At 33.4% G+C, this 21,616-nt stretch overlaps 3 protein-coding genes and 1 long non-coding RNA gene across 6 annotated transcripts in view; 2 read left to right on the forward strand and 2 right to left on the reverse strand.

The window, feature by feature from the left end:
* Positions 1 to 15,797, reverse strand: part of LOC126613965 (uncharacterized) — a 34,907-nt gene extending 19,110 nt beyond the window's left edge. The window contains exon 1 of the long non-coding RNA XR_007620234.1: positions 15,662 to 15,797. This is a non-coding gene — a long non-coding RNA (uncharacterized LOC126613965). The remainder of the gene's footprint in view (positions 1 to 15,661) is intronic.
* The window catches only part of LOC126613944 (probable disease resistance protein At5g66900), a 175,911-nt gene that overhangs the window by 147,761 nt on the left and 6,534 nt on the right, over positions 1 to 21,616 (forward strand). The window lies entirely within an intron of this gene.
* Positions 6,428 to 9,405, reverse strand: LOC126613964 (uncharacterized). Its single transcript, XM_050281596.1, has 2 exons — positions 9,023 to 9,405; positions 6,428 to 7,155 (listed from the first exon to the last, which is right to left on the reverse strand). Exons 1-2 carry the CDS (start codon positions 9,118 to 9,120, stop codon positions 6,822 to 6,824), a joined length of 432 nt encoding a protein of 143 aa, XP_050137553.1. The 5' UTR covers positions 9,121 to 9,405; the 3' UTR covers positions 6,428 to 6,821.
* On the forward strand, positions 10,226 to 18,198 carry LOC126613948 (probable disease resistance protein At5g66900). The gene is made up of 6 exons (XM_050281582.1): positions 10,226 to 10,903; positions 13,627 to 14,030; positions 14,266 to 14,627; positions 14,707 to 14,915; positions 15,105 to 16,230; positions 17,233 to 18,198. The coding sequence occupies exons 1-5, from the start codon at positions 10,282 to 10,284 to the stop codon at positions 15,944 to 15,946; spliced, it is 2,439 nt and encodes an 812-aa protein (XP_050137539.1). The 5' UTR covers positions 10,226 to 10,281; the 3' UTR covers positions 15,947 to 16,230; positions 17,233 to 18,198.

Genomic DNA, 21,616 nt, shown 5'->3' on the forward strand with positions numbered 1-21,616 from the left:
CTGTTTCCCAACCCTTTTTTATGAGGACAAGGATTGTCTGCCGTCCACTTCCGATGTCCTTTTCGTGTCTTTTTATTTTTTGTAATCATGGTTAAATCACGTTAATATTTTATATTTTTTTTATAGATATAATAAGACAAAAAATATAAAATGTTGACGTAACTTAACTGTGATCATACAAATAAAAGGGCACGAAGAGGACATCGAAAATGGAGGATAGACCATCCCTATCATTTTTATGGATGTATTTTTGCTCAACATCTTCGAGTGATGCTACGGAGACTCGCTCGTAATGCAACTCTTCACCGATTCACTAGACACGCAAGGATTATTTTAGAATCTATTGTGATGTATGGGTCCCACTAATAAAATATAAAAAATGAAGGTTAGATTGAAAAACTAAGATTTAAATCCTCACCGGATTCCTTCTTTAGGAATCTAGGAATCAACGCACGTTAACCGTTGGTAAAAAATTATATAGAAAACTTCATTTTAATCCTTAAAAAAGATAAGATTTAGATTATAACCATATATAAGATTAAAATCCAATTTTAGTCCCTAGCACATTTAATCATATCATTTATTAGTTGTATTTTGATGTTTTATTTTATCTTTTTATTTTTATTTTAATGTATTAGTTACATTTAAATTTAATTTATATTTCATTCATCATAATATATTTTAATGTCTACATTTAGGCAACTAATTTTTTTTATAATATATATTCCGATAACAATTTTGTATGTTCTTCATTTAGGTACATTAATACATTTGAATATTTTGGTATATCCATCGGTACAAACATGTAGTTACATTGATTCAATATAATGCATTTTGGTCAATATAATGTATTTCGTTACATACACTTTGGTACACATATTTGAGTATTGACTTTTAGGTACATTAATTCAATTATTATATTTCGGTAAATTCATTTAGGTACATACATTTTGGTACTAATATTTAGCTACATATATTTTTGGTATTGATATTTAGGTATATACATGTTGGTACATACATTTTAGTATTAACATTTAGCTACATTAATTCAATATAATATTTTTCGGTACATACATTTAGGTTCATTATAATATATTTCGGTACAATCATGTCGGTACAAATATTTCAGTACAAAAAAGTCAATTTTATATATTTTGGCACAATCATTTCTGTACACTTATGTATTTATATATTTTTGTATCACAAATTTCTTTTAATATTTTCTCATTTACATTCATTTCTAATTCAAAAAAACTAAATATGAGCATATTAATAAAATTAAAATTTAATATGGAGAGATTAAATAAAAATAAACATTAAATAACAAAAATTGAATGTAAATTTTGATAAAAGTACACTCAAGGGATTAAATTGAATATTTAATCTAGCACCAGGTTTTTTTTTAATTTTAATCTTTTGCAATGACTAATGTTCAAAAACCCCAAAATTATATGGCTCCAATTAAATGTTTTTTATATTTTTAAAAGTAAAATAATCTTGTTTTGCGTAAAAAATGTAAGGCTTAAATATTAAAATGGTCAATGTGTTTTAGTCATTAGGTCAATCCAATCCTTGTGTTTTCAATTTGGCCAAGCTTGTCCTTGTATTTATCTTCGTTAGCCAATTAAAGACATTTTCATCTAATTTCAGTAAACTTTTTTTATAAATTATGATAAACTTATTTATAAAACTATTTATTTGATTTAAAATATTTAAAAATGAAATAAAACTAAAAATTTAAAGAAAAATGATTCTTCTTCCAATTTTCCCACCTCCTCCCTAACATTACCCTCTCTCTTTTCTATGTCAAAACCTTAATCATTTTTCAGATTGGAAGTTTTATCTCTTATATGTGTTATTTCTAATTAATTTGCATTTTTATGTAAAGATAAAGGGTAATAATATATAATATAATTGTTCTTATGATTTTTTTAAAAGATATTGAATAAAATGTCCTTAATTGGCTAAAAGAGACAAACACGAGGACTAAATTAGCCAAATAAAAAACACGGAGACTAAATTTTCCATGTGACTATAGCACAAGGATCATTTTGACATTTAAGCCAGAAGGAAAAAATTGTGGTCGCATGATTTTTTATCAACGGTCTACATGCGTTGATCCCTAAGATCCCCAGGGAGGGGATCCGGCGAGGATCCAAATCCGAAAAATTGTATCTTTTGCCATTTCCTTCTTCTGTGTCTTCCTCACCTCTCAAACGATAAATTTTGTTAGATTAGATGTTAGATTAGTCATTGTCAAAGTTCGACTCACGCCATAATTATTTTCTCTAATTGAGCTCTTGAAGTATTTTTGTATAAAACTATAACGAATATTATACATTAGTAGTTGATTGGCCTAATTGGATTAATAGTTTCTGTAGTGATATGATAGTTGGAAGATAGCCTATGTGGGGAAAAAAACTAGGATTTAAGCCTATGTGGTAAAGTCTATTAGGATTTATGCCTAAAATTGAAAGTTTTGTCAACTTTATGTTAATTATTAGCACGTTCCACACATGTTAGGCTAAAACGGAACTCTCCATACACATACTAAGCTAAAACGGACGTGCTAATAAATAACAAAAAGTTAACAGAATTTTCAATTTTAGGCATAAATCGTAACAAACTTTACCACATGAGCTTAAATCCTAGGTTTCGGTTTTAGACTTAGTTTGTAGCTACACCTAGTGGAGTTTGATTTTAATTTTATTATGCTATTGTAACTCAAAAGTCACAACTTTACTCCTGAAACTCAAAATTCGCTCTACTTTGCCCCTTGAGACTCTATTTTGGATCCCATTTTGCTCATTGAAACTTAAAATTGTCATTTTACTTTATAAACTTTAAAATTCGCTCCATATTACCTTAATTTTGTTAATTTTGTTATGTGAGATGTTACTGCACAGTGGAGATTAATTTTATTTACTGTTGGTTTCATTATTTTACGCTATAAAACCCGATTTTAATATTTTTATTTATTGTTGTTAACATATAGTCAAGATTTATAATCAAATTTATTGACACATGTAGCGTAGTTTTATTCAGGAATGGATCTCACTCAAGAGACTATTGAGGTTTTTGAATTTTAAAGTATAAAATAGCGACTTTCAAAATTTCAGCATGATAAAATAAGATCAAAATTAAGTTATAAGGTGGCTTCGTGTTTGTCCAACATTTTGTTTTTTCTCTGCAATTTCATCGAAGTCGCTTTGGAATCATGAAAAGACAAAACGGCAAATGGTAGTTGCTTGTTATTTTAACTTTTTGTATTCTTTGCACCTTTCAATACGCTTTCATTTATTTTACTCTGCCATGCGTTGACTGGGATTGCAGGACGTTTCCAAGAAACAATGCGGTAGAAAAATTGAAGGCCGTCAGCTGTTTCCCAACGGATGTATTTTTGCTCAGCATCTTCAAGTGATGCTACGGAGACTCGCTCGTAAAGCAAGTCTTCACCGATTCACTAGACACGCAAGGATTATTTTAGAGGACAAGGATTGTCTGCCCTTCATTTTCATGTCTTCTTTATGTCTTTCTATTTATGTGGTCACGGTTAAGTTACGTCAACATTTTATATTACTATTCATTTTTGTCTTATTATATATATAAAAAAAATAATATAAAATGTTGAATTAGCTTAACCATTATCACACAAAACAGAATGGCACGGGAAGGGAACCGAAAGTGAAGGGCAGACAAAATGTGTTGTGATGTATGGGTCCCACTAATAAAAAAAAAATGAAGGTTAGAATTGAAAAACTGTATCTTCTGCCGTTTCATTCTTCTGTGTCTTCCTCACATTTTAAAAGATAAATTTTATTAGATTAGATGTTAAATTAGTCATTATCAGAGTTCGAATCACGCCATCATACTTTTCTCTAATTGAGCTCTTGAAGTATTTTTGTATAAAACTATAACGAATATTATACATTAGAATAGATAGTTGATACGCCTAATTGGATTAATAGTTTCTATGGTGATAGAGTAGTTGGAAGATAGTCATGTGGTGAAAAAAACTAGGATTTAATCCCCTATGGTAAAGTCTATTAGGATTTATGCTCAAAATTGAGAATTATGTCAAATTTCTGTTAATTATTATCACGTGCCACACATATTAGGCTAAAACGGAACTCTTTATACACATACTAAGCTAAAACGGACGTGCTAATAATTAACATAAAGTTAATAGAATTTTCAATTTTGGGCATAAATCGTAACAAACTCTACCACATGAGCTTAAATCCTAATTCTTTTCTACGGAGGTTATCTTCCAACTGTCATTTCACCACGGAAACTATTAATCCAATTAAGCCTAGTTGATATTTCCAATAAAAAGAGAGATGATTTTATTAATCAACATTGAAGGTTTTGTGTATATTCTATGAAGGCATAAGGGAATTATACTATAGTCTCCTCACAAAAAATTCTTAGCTCTATCATTTTTCGTTTACCTATAATTCACACGGACGGGATCAATTTATTAAGGGATATATGAAACACGTAAATGAGATAAATTCATATGTGCATTAAACATGACATAGTCAATGTGCAATTTAAATTTAAGAAAAGAAAATTATACTTACAAGACATGAAAAATTTGTTAATCAACGTTGAAATTTTTGTGCATATTCTATGAAAAAAAATATGGAAATTATACTATCATCTCCTCATAAGAAATTCTCAACTATGTCATTTTTCGTGAATTTGTGATACACTCTAAATGAGATGGATTCTTCAATAAACTTTTGATAAACATAACTGAGACATATTCATAAGTTTATTAAAAATGATGAACCTCACTGAGTAGGCTAGAATGCAATTTTCTTGTGTTTTCATAGCATATGCACAAAAAATTAATGTTGAAAAATAAGTTTTTTTTATATATATATTTTTATGTATATAAGTATAATATCCTTTTCATCTTCTACTACAAGTTTTGTACATATTCTACAATTTCAAAAAAAAAAAATTATATGTATATAAGTTTAGTTTCTCATTTTCTAGTATACCAAAAGGAAACTATATAGTAGCAGTTCATAATAAATTTTCTAACTAACTTACACTAGGCCTATGGATTTACTCGCAGCAAAACATTTTGGACTTGGATTCTCTGCCCTCCCATTTCGGTGCCCTCCCCGTGTCCTCCTGTTTTGTGTGGTCACGGTTAATACATGCTAACATTTTATATTGTTTTTTATAAAAATAATAAGACAAAAAAAATAGTAATATAAAATATTGACGTGGCTTAACCGTGACCACACAAACAAGAGGGCACGGGGAGGGCACCGAATTAGGAGGGCAGAGAATCCAAGTCCAAACATTTTCACCCTTAGACAGAGGCAATTTTGTTATTTTTTGAAAATTGAACCATAAGGGCTTCTTCCTTAATAATATTAGATGAATATAATATTTTTCATCTTCTAGTATAAATCGTGTGCATATTTTATGAAACCAAAAAGAAATCAAATAGTAATCTTCGAAAATTTGAACATACATGTAAAAAGTATTTTGAGCTACATTATTGCTAGCCCATTGTGAAACTAAACTCATTTCATCTCCTTAGTATATATAATATCATTTGTTAAAAAAAAATATTGGTATAAGGAATGCTAACTCATCTCAAGGTTAAGGACTTAAAGAGGGGGTCTTTGTCTTTTTTTATTTTTTTTAACAGATCGTTCATAAAAAATGATTGCCGACAATGAAATTCAAACCAAACGCTTGATCTAGCAAACAAAGCGATCACTATAAACCCCTAAAATTAGAACATTGTGTCCATAATAATCAATTGAAATTTAGAGAGCGGAAAATGCTACAGAGACTCACTCAAAAATTGAAATTTAAATAACAATTAAACTTAACATTTTCTCTGTCTTTGCTCTACCTACCCATAGGAAGTTCAGGAACGCAAAAGCAAAGTGCTTCTGAAAATTCCAGTCGTTCATGCCAACTCCGACCATGAAATTGGTAACCGTGGCTAAAAGTCGCAAACACACTATGAAAAACTTCCCTAAAGCCCAGATCTGAATCTTGTAACCGGACAAAAAAAAGTGAAGTTTGAATCGTAACAAAAAAGTTCATAATTTCCTTAACTTTGTCTTTTAGAATTCGATTTTTTTTATTGCATTGTGCTTCTTGAAATTTAAAAATTGTCATTTTACTCTATAAAACACAAAATCTGCCTTACATTGTCTTAATTATGTTAATTCTATTATGTGAAATGTTAATGCAAGGTGGAATTTATTTTATTTTCGTTTGATTTTGTTATTTTACTCTATGAAACTCGATTTTATTAAAAAAATTAACACATAATGTTGAATTATAATCTAATTCAATGACACATATAGCATAATCTTATTGAGGGGTGGGTCCCCTATATATTTCACAAGGTGACCATTGATTTTCAGGGAGAAAGAAAATTTAAAAGTTAAAATAGAACAAATTTTGAATTTTAAAGAGAAAGAGATGATTTTTAAGTTATACAGAACAACACAAGATCAAAATATAGGGAACTTTAACAAAAAGCATCCGGTACTGTTCACTTTAACGAAAAATCATATTTTTACACTAAAAAATCAATCATGGTACTATTTATTTTACCCTTTATTTTGTCCTTATCATTAAAACTCAAAGTTTTCAAATCTTTTTCATTAGTTTCCTCAAAATTTAAGGTAGGTGCGCGTTTGTTCAACATTTTGCTTTTTCTTTACCATTTCTTGGAAGTCGATTTGGAATCATGAAAATAAAAAAGGCCAAAAGTCAGTTGCGCGTTATTTCAACCTTTTGTATTCTCTGCACCTTTCAACACGCTTTCATTTACTTTACTCGGCCTTGCATTGACGCGGATTGCAGGACGTTTCCAAGAAACGATACGGTAGAATCATTGAAGGCTTTAGCTTTCCTTTTCTATGGATGTATCTTTGCTCAACATCTTCAAGTGATACTACGGAGACTCGCTCATAAACCAGGTCTCCAAAAGGCACGGTGCTTTTCTCTCCAGAGCTTCCTTCCTTCCTCTGTGTCTTCCTCACCCCCACCCTTTCTCCTCCCCACTCTCTCCCCTCTCCGATGAAACCCAGAAGGCACTCTGCTTTTCTACACAGGAGGATCGGTGAAGAAGATGGAGAAGGAAGGATGAAGTTTCGAGGGACCCGTCTGCAGATGGAAAGACGGAGAGAGGATTTTTAGTTTTTTAATGATTTTAATAGTGGGGAAGTTGAAACACGTATTTTAATTCCATCTGAATTTGTGAGGATTTCAAAATTCACGTTCAATTTCTTTATTGTGAATCGTACAATCAGATATTATTTTAAATTTTTATTAAAATTAAATACGGACAGAAAGTCCTGCGAAATGACACGACAACTCTAACAAACGCACTAGAACTATTAAATATGTTTGATTATTATTTTCAAATTCTTGATTTTTATTTAATTTAACGTATATAGAGGGAAGGCTATCCCATTCCAAGTAAATGGCATATTACAAGTTTTTTTGACGATTTATAAAGGGGTATACTACAAGTTTTTCTGAAGATTTATAAAGGGGTATATTACAAGTTTCTTTGGAATTTTGCAGAGCATTCACCAATAAGGTGTTTTTTTTTTTTATCAAATGATAAATTTGTTAGATTAGAGAACCGACATAATTCGAATTCATACTATGATATATGAACAACACTTATCTTCACCACTGTTATAAAATCCACTTATTTCACTAAGAAAAGTTGTCGGATGCGAAATTCAAACTTGGATTTTGGTCTAATAAATGTAGTTGAATATACTTTCCCTTAACACCCAATTTTATGCATATTCTTTGAAAATGCAAGAAAATTCTACTAGTCTTTTCACAAGAAATTCCCAACGTTATCATTTACCGTCAACCCATTATTCACGCAATTGAGTTTAATTGCGTGTTTGTTCAACATTTTGTTTTTTCTTTACCATTTCTCCGAAGCGCTCTGGAATCATGAAAAGAGAGAAAAGGCCAAATGGTAGTTGCGTGCTATTTCAACTTTTTTGTATTCTCTGCACCTTTCAACACGCGTTCATTTATTACGATTGGGTGATATTACTCTACATTCTAAATATTTATTTAATTTAAACTATAGAGAGGGAGGCTACCGCATATTACAAGTTTTTTTTAGGACTTGCAGATGGAGTTTTAGCATATATTTTGAATTTTACAGATCGTTCAACAAGAATAATTGTAAGTTGCAATATTCGAACTTAGATATTGATCTAAAGAAGAAAACAATCATTATCAACTTTCAAAATTAGAATAACGCGTCTATAATAGTTAATTGAAATTTATAAAATTATCTACATAAAATGAGGGTAGCAGAGATGAAAATGCTTTATTGGATGTGTAGGCACACGAGAAATGATAAGATTAGGAATGATGATATTCAATGTAAAGTATGAGTAGTCGAAATTAAAGAAAAAATGAGAGAAAATCAGTTACGGTGATTTGGACATATGAAACGGAGATCTATTGATACTCCAGTTAGAATATGCGATTATGAAATAGAGTTTTAGGGCCAAAGGGGTAGATGAAGAGACTATAAAAAAATACTTAAAGTACTTGAATCTAACGGAAGACATAATACAGAATCGAGCATAATTCGTATAGCCGATCTCATTTAGTAAGAAATTTTTTTATGGGTAAATTACATAGTAGCCCATCAAGTTTGAGGTCTATTACAACCCCATACAACATTTTTAAAACATTTCACTTTCATACCTCACTTTCTATTTTATTTCAAAATACATTTTTAAAACATTTCACTTTCATACCTCATGTTCTATTTTATTTCAAAATAATACATCCGTTACATTTTTCATCCATTGATCCGTTAAGTGCTGACGTGGCTGTCATATTTATGTCACATGGCTACCAAATGTGTGCCATGTGGCAAAAAAAAATAATTTAAAAAAACAAAAAAACCCTAATCTTCTAAATAAAAAAAAAAAAAAAAAGGTTAGAAAATCTAAATCTCATCACCCCACCCCTACCCCCATACCTGAGCCTTAAGGAAAGAAGAAGAACCAGGAACATGGAACCATGATCTTCTTCCATCCGTCGTGCGCATCCATCCTCCACCTCCTCCTCTGCACCCATCTCCACCTCCTTCGTGCACCCATCTTCCGCTCCCCCAACCCGAGCCTAACCTGCAACCCATAAAGAAGGAAGAAAAAATAAAATAAAATAAAATAAAAAACCCAGCGCACCCACCCTTCGCCTTAAATCCACTCATTGGGGAAGACGGGATCTGGGTTGCAGGGAAAGGGAGATGGGTTTTTATTTTTTTTCTTTTCTTTTCTAGGTTGCAGGTAGTGGGTGCAGAGGATAAGGTGGAGGATGGGTGTACTGTGGGTTTGGGGAAGACAGGAGGGGGAAGAAAGGGGTGGGTTGCAAGGAGGGGGGGTTGGGGAGGATGAAGATGCGTGTTTATTTATTTTTATTTTTATTTTTTGCCTCTTCTCTTCTTCTTCTTATGGGTTGCAAGTTGGGTGGATGGGGGTTGCAGGTTCAGCTTTTGTTTTTTATTTTTTTTGATTTTTTGTATTTTTTAGAAGATTTAGGTTTTTTAAAAAAAAAATTAAAAAAAAATTGCCACTTAGTACAAATGTGGCAGCCATGTTAGCACTTAACGGATCAGATGGAAAAAGTAATGGAGTTATTATTTTGAAATAAAATAAAATGTGAGGTATGAAAGTACAATATTTTAAAAATGTTGTATGAGGTTATAATAGATCTCAAATCTAAAGAATTATTATGTAATTTACCTTTTTTTTATTGTTATTCTTGTAGTTGCGTGTTACGTCAACTTTTTGTTTTCTCCCTACAATTTCTTCGAAGTTGCGAAATATAATGGAATCATAAACAAAGGAAAAAGACCAAGTCTTCGTTTACTTTGTTTAGGTCGCCCACGAGGGCCACTACCCCCTTTATTATTCTTATTATTGGTGCTGGTGGTTGTGGTTGTTGTCAGATCGCATTTCAAATGAATCTATACGTTTTCTTTTACTTTACTCAGACGTGTGCGTGGGCTCAGATTCCAAAGAAGTCTTTATCTGAACCCACGCATACCTAACCATTTCATACAATTTACCGTAAATTCTGTCCCTTTTTATACAATTTACTGTAAAATTCCCCGTGTCTCTTTCTTACCTCGTTCGTTTAGGTATATATAAACCTGTGCTAACAATATTATTTCATCAGCCAAGAAGAGATTCCGTAAGAGAAAATAAAGTTTTGAGTCGTTTTATTCACTTAAATATGTCTGTGGCTTCAGTCGGCGTGGGTGCCCTGAGAACGGCATTTCAAATGCTGTTTGATGCGGTAAAATCAGTGCAGGAGGAGACTACTATGTTCAAGCACCTCCTCGGAGACATCAAATCCACACTGAACTCTCTGCAGCCACTCATCCAAGAGATTGAAAAATATAACTCGAAAGAGGGACTGGAATATTTTACAGTACAAATGGAGAAGGGAGCAGATCTTGTTCAAAAGTGCAGCAAAGTTGGCGTGTGGAAAAAATGCAAATACACCAAGAAGCTCCATCAACTGGAAAAATCTCTTCGAAGAGTGTTTGATGAACTCAAACTGCAGGGCGTAAGGGATGCGAGGGAGACGTTGGTTTCTCTCAGGAATATCGAGACGGCGTTCTCTCGAATAGAAAAGAATTTGGTGATGAAAAGTAATCAACCTGAAACGGTTAAATGTTCGTATGCGGTGCCTGAACCCCCATCCGTTACAGTCGGGTTGGATTTGCCGTTGAGGGAGTTGAAGATGAAGCTCCTTAAGGATGAAAAGGTTTCGATGCTTGTGCTTACAGCTGCTGGAGGATGTGGGAAAACAACCTTGGCTAAAAAGTTTTGTCAAGATCAAGAAGTCAAAGGTATGCTATCAATGATTTCAATTTTTTTTTTTTGTGAAGTGTTAACTTCCTAGATAGTTAAAAAATTATGTAGATGATGCAATTTAGTATTACGGTATGGTGATATTTATTTTTATTGATAATTGATAGGTTTTAAATTAGATTCTTGTTACAGACGAATTTAAACTACATTATTGCTAACTTATTGTAAGGTTAAATCCATCAGTTTAGATTTTTCTAAAAAAGAAAAAACATATAGAGGATTAGACGAGCAAAAGTATGCACTATGGCCAAGACCCCTATAAAACGCCCGCTAGTCCCTCCAAGTATCCACACCAACCCAAATTTGTTCAAGAGAATACAATGTACAACGAAGGGGACATGAAACTAAACCATGCGAAAGCACAAAGCCGGTCCTTAAGGTAGTCTGTGCAGGTGCCGCCTAAGGCCCCACTTCGGAAGGATCCCTAAAAAATTTATATGTTGTGTAAATAACATATAAAGAAAAAGTAAAAAAATATCATAATTCATTTGTTGGTATAGTGAAAATATTCAGCTGCCTTTTTCTTTGTGGTGGGAATCGAAACATAGAGTTGCCGTTTTATGGTCACTAGTTTTTTCTTGTTTTTCAAATTTACTCACAATTCATTTGTCCAAATGCATATAAGGTATAAAACTCAAGTCACTATGCATCTTTTTTTTTTTTTTTTTTTTTTTTCAATTTCCCAATCTCTTCATTTCTATAGAATGTTTAAATCAACTATCACATAGTCTTGAAGATTGTACTTTAAGGTAATAAAAATTTTGAATTAATATTTTGGTTTTTAATAATTTATTATTCAATGAAGTATTTCAATATCCGATTCATTAGTATGATGTTGTAGAAAAAACAAAAGAGAAACAATTGACGTTGTTGAATTTATTATACTCGTCAATCAAGTTTTATTGTTCTTTACTCTCCTGATCATCAAGTTTTATTATTTTTCACTCTCAATCTTAAAACTTTTAGACTTCAAACATTTAGTACATTTGCGTTTAAAAATGTGAGACGTGTAATATTTAAATAATGTTTGTATATCTATTTTCTTTTGATATTAATTTTTAGGGGCTTTTAAATCCAGGTCCAAAAATATAGATGGTTGTTAGGAGTGAGTCCAGTTATCCAATTACATGCTTTTATTTTTTTTTATGCTCATTTTATATTTGCTAAAAATATTAAAAATCAATTAAAATCTTATAATATTATGTATTTTCCAACTCCAAAAAATCTAATTAATATCTTATAATGAAAAAAAACTAACATACTTAACATAAATCTATCTGGTAAACATTGTACCTGAACTCAAGTAACAAATATATGAAGAGTGTTGATATTCTCACCCGGTGTCTTATTTCCTCACCATTTAACAAAAATGTTAATGACATGTTTAACCTTTTTAACGAAGACTTTTAAACCTTATTTAATTAATTACTAAAATATTTAAAAAATTATAATATAAAATAATATATAAATAATCATGGGTGGGGTGTGATATCTGCAGTGGAGAGAGGCTGGGAAAGATTTGGGCTACAATGGGTATAAAGGTTGGGAGAAGGAATAGGTGTGTGCTAGATGGAGGCGAGAAACTTCAATGGAGTCTCTGCGGTGCGGTGATAGGTGTGAGTACTAGGGTTTGACTCGGGGGAAATGGAATATCGGTGAAAATAGAGGGTGGGGATCTGGAAAGAGATCCGGGTGGTATATTTGAGTGGGAAGAGATATTGCGAAAGCGATGCAATGATTTTAATGACATGCATGATTTGAAGGAGATGATGAATGTCCAAGTTTTGCATTTTTTTTCTACTTCAGTTCTCCGTTTTTATTTATTTATTTAAATATTATTTAAAGATATATTAGAGTTATTTAAAACAAAACATATTAGGGTTATTTTGAGATTAATGGTGGGTGGGATTTACATTTTACTTTTTTAACTTTTTGTGATTGTGAGTGGGAAAATAGGACATTAGGGTGGGTCTAATAGGACACTGGGTGGGATTGTCATTTTTATGAATGTGTATTATACTCATAAGCGAGATATGAAATCTAACTAAAAGGTTAAAAAAATAATAATATACATAAAAGCAAGACATATTAATCTGTGACGGGCTGATTATAAAAAAGAATCTTTCATATAGGTGGATAAATATTATTAACCTGTGATATATGTTGGTTATAAAAATTAAAATTAAAATTTATAAATGGGGTTTAAAGTAGGAGGAAAAACAAGAAATAACAAAAAAATAATAAAAAGAAATAATCAAAGAGATAATTAGGAAGAAATTTGATTTTTATAATAAATCTCATCATTGACGAGATAATTATTAATAATTAATAATTAAATATAAGGAATTGGACTTATTTTAATAAATTGGACTAATATCAAGTTTTCCTTGACTTTTAATGATATTTGATGTGGAAATAATTTTTTTATGTATTTAGCGAATTTTTTTTTTGTACATATAAAAAATTGGGGGTCAAAGAACTTTAGGGTCCCACTTTGAAAGCTCGTCTAAGGCCCTCAAAATCTCAGGTCCAGCCCTGTGAAAACAAATTAAGAAAGTTCATAAATTCTTCTACATATAGCTTCATCTCAGGGCACAAATCTTGCAATGAGCTCTTGCTTGACTACTTAATTACTTGTTCTGAGAATTGCAGACATATCTAGTCAACCTTTTTATTAACCTCCGACATTCTGTTTGGATAGATACATTCAAGAACAATATCTTCTTTGTCAATGTGTCGAAAAAGCCCAACTTGGACCTTATTGTACATGAACTATATCAACTGAAGGGGTTTGAGCCGCCTGTTTTCCAAAACGAATTCATGGCAGTTAACTGGTTGCAACAATTTTTGAAGAAAGCAAGACACAATCCTCTGTTGTTTGTCCTGGATGACGTTTGGTCAGGATCAGAGTCCCTTCTTGATAAGTTTGATCAATTCAAGTTTTCAAATTACAAAATTTTGGTCACATCAAGATTTGCATTTCCGAGATTTGGTTCTCCATACCATTTGGCATTATTGAATGATGAGGATGCAATGGCTCTTTTTCACCATTCAGCATCCTCAGAGGATAAGAGCTCTTATACTTCCGAAGATCTTTCAAGAAAGGTGATTTCTTAGTCTGCAATACACATATATGCTTATTTATGCCTCAGAGAGTCAGAAGAGGGCAAAGAAATAACGTTGAGCGTCCACGCATGTCAACACATCCATTTACCGTCTTATAATAAGAATGAAAGAGTAGACAGTTAAACAATTTTATCATCTTTATTGAAACATTTAGATGATTTACAACAATTTAATCAAATAATAACTGAATTCATTCGGGATAATTAAATTGCAGATTATGAAGCGCTGTAAGGGATGGCCACTTGCCATTGCATTGGTCGGGAGGTCACTTCGCGGCCAGCCTTTAGAAATCTGGCAGAAAAGAGTACTGGAATGGAGCAAAGGTTCATCTATTCTTGATACTGACAAGGATTTGCTTGCTTGCCTCCAGAGCAGCTTAGATGCCTTGGATAAAGAAAAGACTATGATCATGGAATGTTTCCTCGATCTAGGTTCATTTCCCGAGGACCAAAGAATCGCTGCTGCCACCCTCATTGACATGTGGGCGGAGTTATATGGTCTAGAAGAAGAAATTCTGACCATTGCCAACCTTCATGGGCTCACCACCCGAAGTTTGGCAAACCTTGTTGTCACAAGGTATGCACCCTACTCATAATTTTCTATTCCATTATGTATACCAAACAAATCATAAAAGAAATTATTATTGATCATCCAGGCGTGAGAGGGAGGCGGACGGCTATTACACCGAAGACTTTGTCACCCAGCATCACATGCTTAGAGAGTTGGCGATCCATCAGGCGATTCAAGACCCAATAGAACAGAGGAAAAGGCTAGTTATAAACATATGTGGGGACAACCTTCCTAAGTGGTTGACAGAACAAAAGTATCAAGCGTCCAAGGCTCGACTATTATCTATCTCAACAGGTTCCATCAATCTCTATAGTAAATACGTCATTGTTATCTATATAGTAAATACTTATACGTGCACACAAGTATGTGTGCATGGACACGCTTGTGTGCACACACACTCGCTCATTCATATTAAGACCTCAATAGGACTTCAGAACATTTAATTTCAACCCACACTAACATCTTAAAGCTTATGGTTTGCAGATGGAGCCTTCTCAGCAAAATGGCCAAACATGCAAGTACCTGAAGCAGAGGTTCTAGTTTTGAATTTTCAAACAAAGAACTATGCCTTACCTCAGTTCGTGGAGAAAATGGATAAACTAAAGGTTCTAATAATCACAAATTACGGTTTGTCACCTGCTGGACTAGATAATTTTGAACTACTTGGTTCATTATCAAATCTTAAGAGAATTAGATTAGAACGTATTTCAATTCCCACCATAAGCAAGGTCCTCAAACCGTTGAAAAGTTTGCAAAAGATATCATTTTTCATGTGTGATATCGGTCAAGGTTTCAACAACTGTTCCATTTCAATCACATCAGCATTCCCGAATCTTGAAGAAATGAACATCGACTTTTGCAGTGATTTAATTGAATTGCCTTCCAAGCTTTGTGATCTTAGTAAACTAAAGAAGCTCAGTATTACTAACTGTCATAAGCTATCTGCCTTGCCTGAAGGGATTGGAAAGTTGGAAAATTTAGAAATGTTGAGGCTAAGATCCTGCACAGAACTGTCGAAGCTTCCAATTTCGATGAAGAACCTTGGAAAGGTAAAATTTCTTGATATATCTGATTGCTTTGGCATCAAGGTGTTGCCCAAAGACATTGGTGAAATGAGTGGTTTAAGAAAGATCAATATGAGACAATGCTCAAAGTTGCAAGAGCTGCCTCCATCAGTCATGGATCTTGAGCAGTTAGAGGAAGTGGTCTGTGATGAACAGACAAAATGTTTATGGGAATCTTTCTTGTCGTGTCTCAACAACGTAAGGATAATTGTGGCGAAAGAGAATATCAACCCAAATTGGCTCCAAAAGACTCAGTTCTGACACGTGTTTCCTCAATGAACGTTGCTCTTAAACCTCTGTGTGGTTTGCGTTTTTTATGGGACATTTTAAACTATGATGTTTAGAAACCTTGGATACTGTCCAGAAAAATGGTTTGGTAGGAAACAAAGGAAATGTTGTGATCCAAAATCAAGAAGGATTTCATGATTTGGGTCAGTTCCTGAACCTCCAATGTTACAGTTGGATTGGATGAGCCTTTGAGGGAGTTGAAGAAGATGGGAAAACCACATTGGCAATGAAGTTATGTCAAGATGAGGAAGTCAAAGGTATGATAATACTTTCTAATTGCTTTTTATATTCTGAAATTCCATATCCCCACTGAGGAAAGTGCCTAACCAAACCAGAAGGGTTATAGTAGAATTAATCTGCAATTTTGACATCTTTTTCTCTCAATTAGAACTAGTAGTATGTTATAGATGTCATTCGTTGAGTTGAAGCCTTTTGTACACTTAACAGCTTCGGTTATATATAACATCAAAGCTAATCCATAAATGGAATATTTCAAATGCTCAAAAATCTTCTGAGAAAGATTTATTTCTCTCTATGCAATCCAAAACAAATATACTTATCAAGGCTTCACAACAAAGTGTGGAAAAGAAATTGTTTTGATCTTTTACAATATGTATGCACATACAGAAGCAAACACCCATTTTACCATAAGATTTTTCTTTAGAACTAAAACTGAAATAAGAATGAAGACGAGTAGGTAGTCATTAACCATTTTCACAAAACCCTTGAGATGTTAAAAGAAACTTGAAATTTCGGTATGCAACTCAGATGGTAAACCTGCAGATACTAAACCTTTGTAAGGGAGTTCCGCTTGCCATTACAGTGACCGGGAAATCACTTTGTGGACAAGCTGCAGAATTCTAGCGATTCAAGACTAGCAGACTGTTGTAAAGGTTCTATTCTTGATTCTAAGACTGAGTTGCTTCTTCGCCTTCAAAGTAGCATAGATTCCTTAGATGGCAAAGAGGCTATCATCAGGGAATGTTTCACAGACCTTGTTTCATTTCCTGAAGATCAAAGAATCTCTGCTGCTGCTTTCATTAATACGTGGGCAGAGTTATATAAGCTAGATGAGGACTTTCTGTTCATTAAGAACCTCCACAAACTCGCCACCAGAGGTCTGGCACATCTTGTGATCACTAGGAAAGCAAGCACATGTATATGTACACACGCAAGTGCACAGACACACACGCTAAGATTTGCACATAAGTTTCATTTAATTTCTGTCCTACTCATATCTGGTAGCATATCGTTTGCAGATGGAAAGTTCTCAACGCAATGGCGGAGTGTTCATCTACCACAAGTTTTGAGGTTCTAGTTTTGAATTTTAAGACAGAGAACAACGCCTTACCTGAATTTGTGCAGAAATTTGACAAACTGAAGTTTCTAATGGTCACAAACTATGGTTTAAATCAGATTAGAGTGCATTTCAATTCATTCCATAACCAAGAACTTCGTTGCATTGAAGAGTAAAGAAGATATCTTTATTCATGTGTAACATGGGTCAAGCTTTCCGCAATTGTTCCATCAAAATTTCAGATGCCTGGCCAGGTATAGAGGAAATGAATATAGACTATTGCCATGATTAGGTGGAACTGCCTACCGAGCTCTATGATCTTGTTCATATGAAGATGCACAATATCACCAACTGTCATAAGCTATCTGCCTTGCCTGAAGAGATCGGAAAGCTGGAGAATTTTGAAGTATTGAGACTAAGGTCTTGTACAGACTTGGTAAGGCTTCCGGTCTCTATTGAGAACCTCACTAAGTTGTGCTGTCTTGACAAGTATAATTTTTTCGGCATTAAGAAATTGACTGAAGGCATTGGTAATATGAGCGGTTTAAGAAAGATCAACATGGGACAACGCTCAAGATTGAAAGAATTTCCTCTGTCAGTGTGGGATCTTCACGAGCAGTTCGAGGAAGTGACTTTGTGATGAAGAGAAGAAGCGTTTGTAATCCTTCATAGCCAGAGACAAAATCAAGGTGGCAAAAGAAAAAACCAATCTGAATTGGCTCGAAAAGCCTTAGCTGTTAGACCTGTCTTTCCTCGATAAATGTTGGAGCAGCGTTTTTCTGATTTGTGTTGCACTGTTTTCTTTAATTTGTATTTTCTTGTTGGATTTTCTTGTTTGATTTCGTTCTTAGTTCTGTCTAATTTCTAAGTTTCATCACATCAATTTGTAATCAAATTTTCTTGAGTCTTAAGAAATTATGCGTTCTGATGTTATGGTTTTACCCAATATAAATAAGGGAGTTTTAACGAAAAGCCCAACGGTACTGTTCACTTTAACGAAAAACTACATTTTTACACTAAAAAGTTAAACCTGCTACTATTCACTTTACCCTTTATTTTTTCCTTATTATTAAAACTCAAAGTTTTCAAGCCATTTTCATTAGTTTTCTTTATAAACAATGTGTATTATATTTTCTTGGATTATACAAAAAATGTTTTTTTTTACTGCACCTAATATGTAAATTATGCATTTAGTTATATTGACAAGTTTTCCTTTGTTGCTTCCATGGATGATTATATATTGAGATATTCTAAGTTGAGGTATATCATATTTTAATTTAATGACGTTGTTATTGTTGATATCGTTGGTAGATCATCTGCAACCTTAGGTCAAAACCTAAAATTTTTAACCCAGAAAATTTAGATTTTAACCCAAAAACAGCTTTGCTACTCAAACCCTTATGGGTTAAATTTTTAGCCCGAGATTAAGAATGAATTTTGGCTAATTTTTTTAAAATAACTTTTAGAAAAAAAAATTAAGTAGACTATCATAATTTAATTTTAAGAACATTTTAACCTAAAAATATTTAGATGAAAAAAAAAAAACTAAATCGACACCATGAAACTCATGAACACTATGAAAGAATATGAAACACATGATAGAGATGTATAAAACACATGAAACACATATAAAACACATGAAACACATATAAAACACATGATAAAGATGTATGACACACGAAACACATACAAAATACATATGAAACACATGAAACACAAACCTACCCACACCATATTCTTCAATCATTCTCTATATAAGCATAGGTTGAATACCTAACCATCACATAACATATTCACCAATCATCCATCTTTCATAGTGTTTATGTTTTCTCAAAATCATCCAACTTTCATAGTGTTTTTATTTCCTCGAATTATCAATGTGTTATAGAAAAAAGCGTAGCCTGACATTGCAAATGGCAAGTAAACATTGCAGTTAAGGAAGAAGAAATCAACAATGAAGAAATCGAATTTGCAAACTCACTTATGCAAAATAGGCAACATGCCAAATCTAGCTTTCATGGTTCTGTCACAATTCGTTCATTTGTGCAGCGTGACAGGGAAAAGTGCCATGACCGGATGATAAAAGACTATTTCATTGAATGTCTGAGATATCATTCTCATGATTTTTGGAGGTGGTATCGGATGAGGAGAGAGCTTTTTAAAAGTATTTTGAATGCAGTTGCCCACCATGACGACTACTTTGCAATGAAGATAGATGTCTTAGGCTGACAGGTCTCACTGCTATTGGGTGTTTTGCAACATTGACAAATATTGTCGATTTGTAAAGATCACTGCTATTGAGAACCTCAAGCACTTCTGTAAGACAATTGAAGTCATATATGGACAAACATACCTCTGAAAGCCAAATCGTGAAGACTTGAAGAGGTTTCTACGTAAGGCAAACAAAAGAGACTTCTCTGGAATGATAGGAAGTCTCAATTGTATGCATTGGGAGTGGAAGAATTGTCAAATTTCTTGAGCATGCCAATTTAAAGGTCTTCACAACAAAACAACCATTGTGATTGAGGTTGTGACATCTTACGACACTTGGATTTGACATGCATTCTTCGACACCTTTGGATCAAACAATGATATCAATGTTATTTGGTCTTCTCCCTGTTTGAAGATGTTGTCTATGGATGGCAACCGGAATGGAGGTACAAGGTAAATGATAATAGATATGAGCTAGGTTGCTACTGAACTGATAATATTTATCTTAGTTGGTCTACCTTTTGAAAAGTTATTCTCGTTCCGATAGTGCAAAGATGAAATTGTTTTTGTGGAAATAAGAGTCTTACAGGAAATATGAGAGAGCGTTCGGATCCTACAAACTCGATGGGTCATTGTTGGAGGGGTTGCACGATTCTGGAGTATGAAAGACCTCAATTCAATCATGATGACATGCATAATTTTGCATAACATGATTGTTGAAGATGAATACGTAGAAATTGAAGAAGATTCTGATGAAGATGTGGATGGCGACCAACCAATATATGCTAAGGCTATGGCAAGAGACGTTGAATATCTCGCTGCAACCACATACAAGACCTAAGAGGATGGGGTCACACTGAGTGAGTACATGAGATGTCTTGCTAGAAGGAGATTTGTTGAGCATATATGGCATTGAGAAGGAGAACGGTGATGATAAAATGTAACAAATGATAATTAATAAACTTTGTTGGTACCACACATATTGGGCCTCATTACCCAGCCCATAATTATGTAAAAGGAGGAGCCCTTTATTTTATAAAAGGGGACTCCTCATCCCTCACAAATCAGACTTTGGGATACTTCCAAAACATACAAGTCTCAAACAACTCAGAGACAACACTCTGTTCCTAGAGGGACTCCCCTTGAGCTTGTAATCCATACATACAGTTACAGAGAAATACAAGCAACATCAGTGTGGACGTAGCCCAAACATTGGGGTGAACCACAATACATCTTTGTGTTCTTGGGCGATTGCATGATTCACGGTCGGATTTACGTTGTTCAAAGACCTTCCGTTTTGTGCATCAACAAACTACATATAAATTAATGCAACAATTACTAATCGCAATAATATTGACCATCTTGACTTGTTGGTGGATTTGATGGTGAACTTGGGATATATGCTTGATATGAATTATCATCTTGAAAGATACTCTTTGTGCCATTCTTTCGCATAATTTCCTTTTGTTTATCATAGGAGAACTTCTTAATATTTGGAGTTTATTTGTTGAGGTTTTCCCTCATCATATCAAAATCGAATCTTTCTTGCTCCATTTCCGATTGCTTCTCAAAGGCCAATCACATTTGCATCACTTCCTCCTCTCGAGAGTCTTGGCGTCTAGACAATTTTGCAAACCCGGAAGAAATCGTTGCACCAATTGGATATTGCATCTTCCCTTTTCTCTTTGCTTATTTTTGCTTATTTCTTCCCGGAGGCCTTGGAAAAGAAGAAGTTGGGATCCTTCATTACCAACATTTGTGCTTGCGTCTTCACTAGCAAATAATTTTTCTCGTTGTTGATCCGCATGGGTTCCTTATCTCGGACAATCCTTGAGGATGTCCCAAGCATGATTCACCACTTCTACGGTGCTCCTTCCACTAGCCATGTCAACCACAACTCTCTCAAAGCTTCCCTTCCATAAAGTGCAATTTTTGTTGATAACCTTCCACCAATAGTAAACACTCCCAACTTCCCCTTGATTGGTATTGGAGTTTTCATTGAGCTTATCAACAATTTTATCCCACAAATCCTTTTTAATTTGATTCGTGTTAACGGCATCATCTTCGCTAATACAAACTCATGTCAAGCACAAAGCAACTTCTTCCTCATTTTACCAATTACGACCTCCAATATG

This window comes from Malus sylvestris, chromosome 2 (assembly GCF_916048215.2).
Source record: "Malus sylvestris chromosome 2, drMalSylv7.2, whole genome shotgun sequence".
Lineage (NCBI taxonomy): Eukaryota > Viridiplantae > Streptophyta > Magnoliopsida > Rosales > Rosaceae > Malus > Malus sylvestris.

Bases quoted from the DNA above. Each gene is read 5' to 3' on its own strand.
- LOC126613964 (XM_050281596.1), bottom strand. From the start codon at position 9,120: ATGGGTGCAGAGGAGGAGGTGGAGGATGGATGCGCACGACGGATGGAA. The intron at 7,156-9,022 runs GTATGGGGGTAG...TTCCATCTGCAG, and splicing joins CTTCTTTCCTTAAGGCTCAG to ACGGGTCCCTCGAAACTTCA.
- LOC126613948 (XM_050281582.1), top strand. From the start codon at position 10,282: ATGTCTGTGGCTTCAGTCGGCGTGGGTGCCCTGAGAACGGCATTTCAA. The intron at 14,628-14,706 runs GTATGCACCCTA...TTGATCATCCAG, and splicing joins GCAAACCTTGTTGTCACAAG to GCGTGAGAGGGAGGCGGACG. The intron at 14,916-15,104 runs GTTCCATCAATC...TATGGTTTGCAG, and splicing joins ACTATTATCTATCTCAACAG to ATGGAGCCTTCTCAGCAAAA.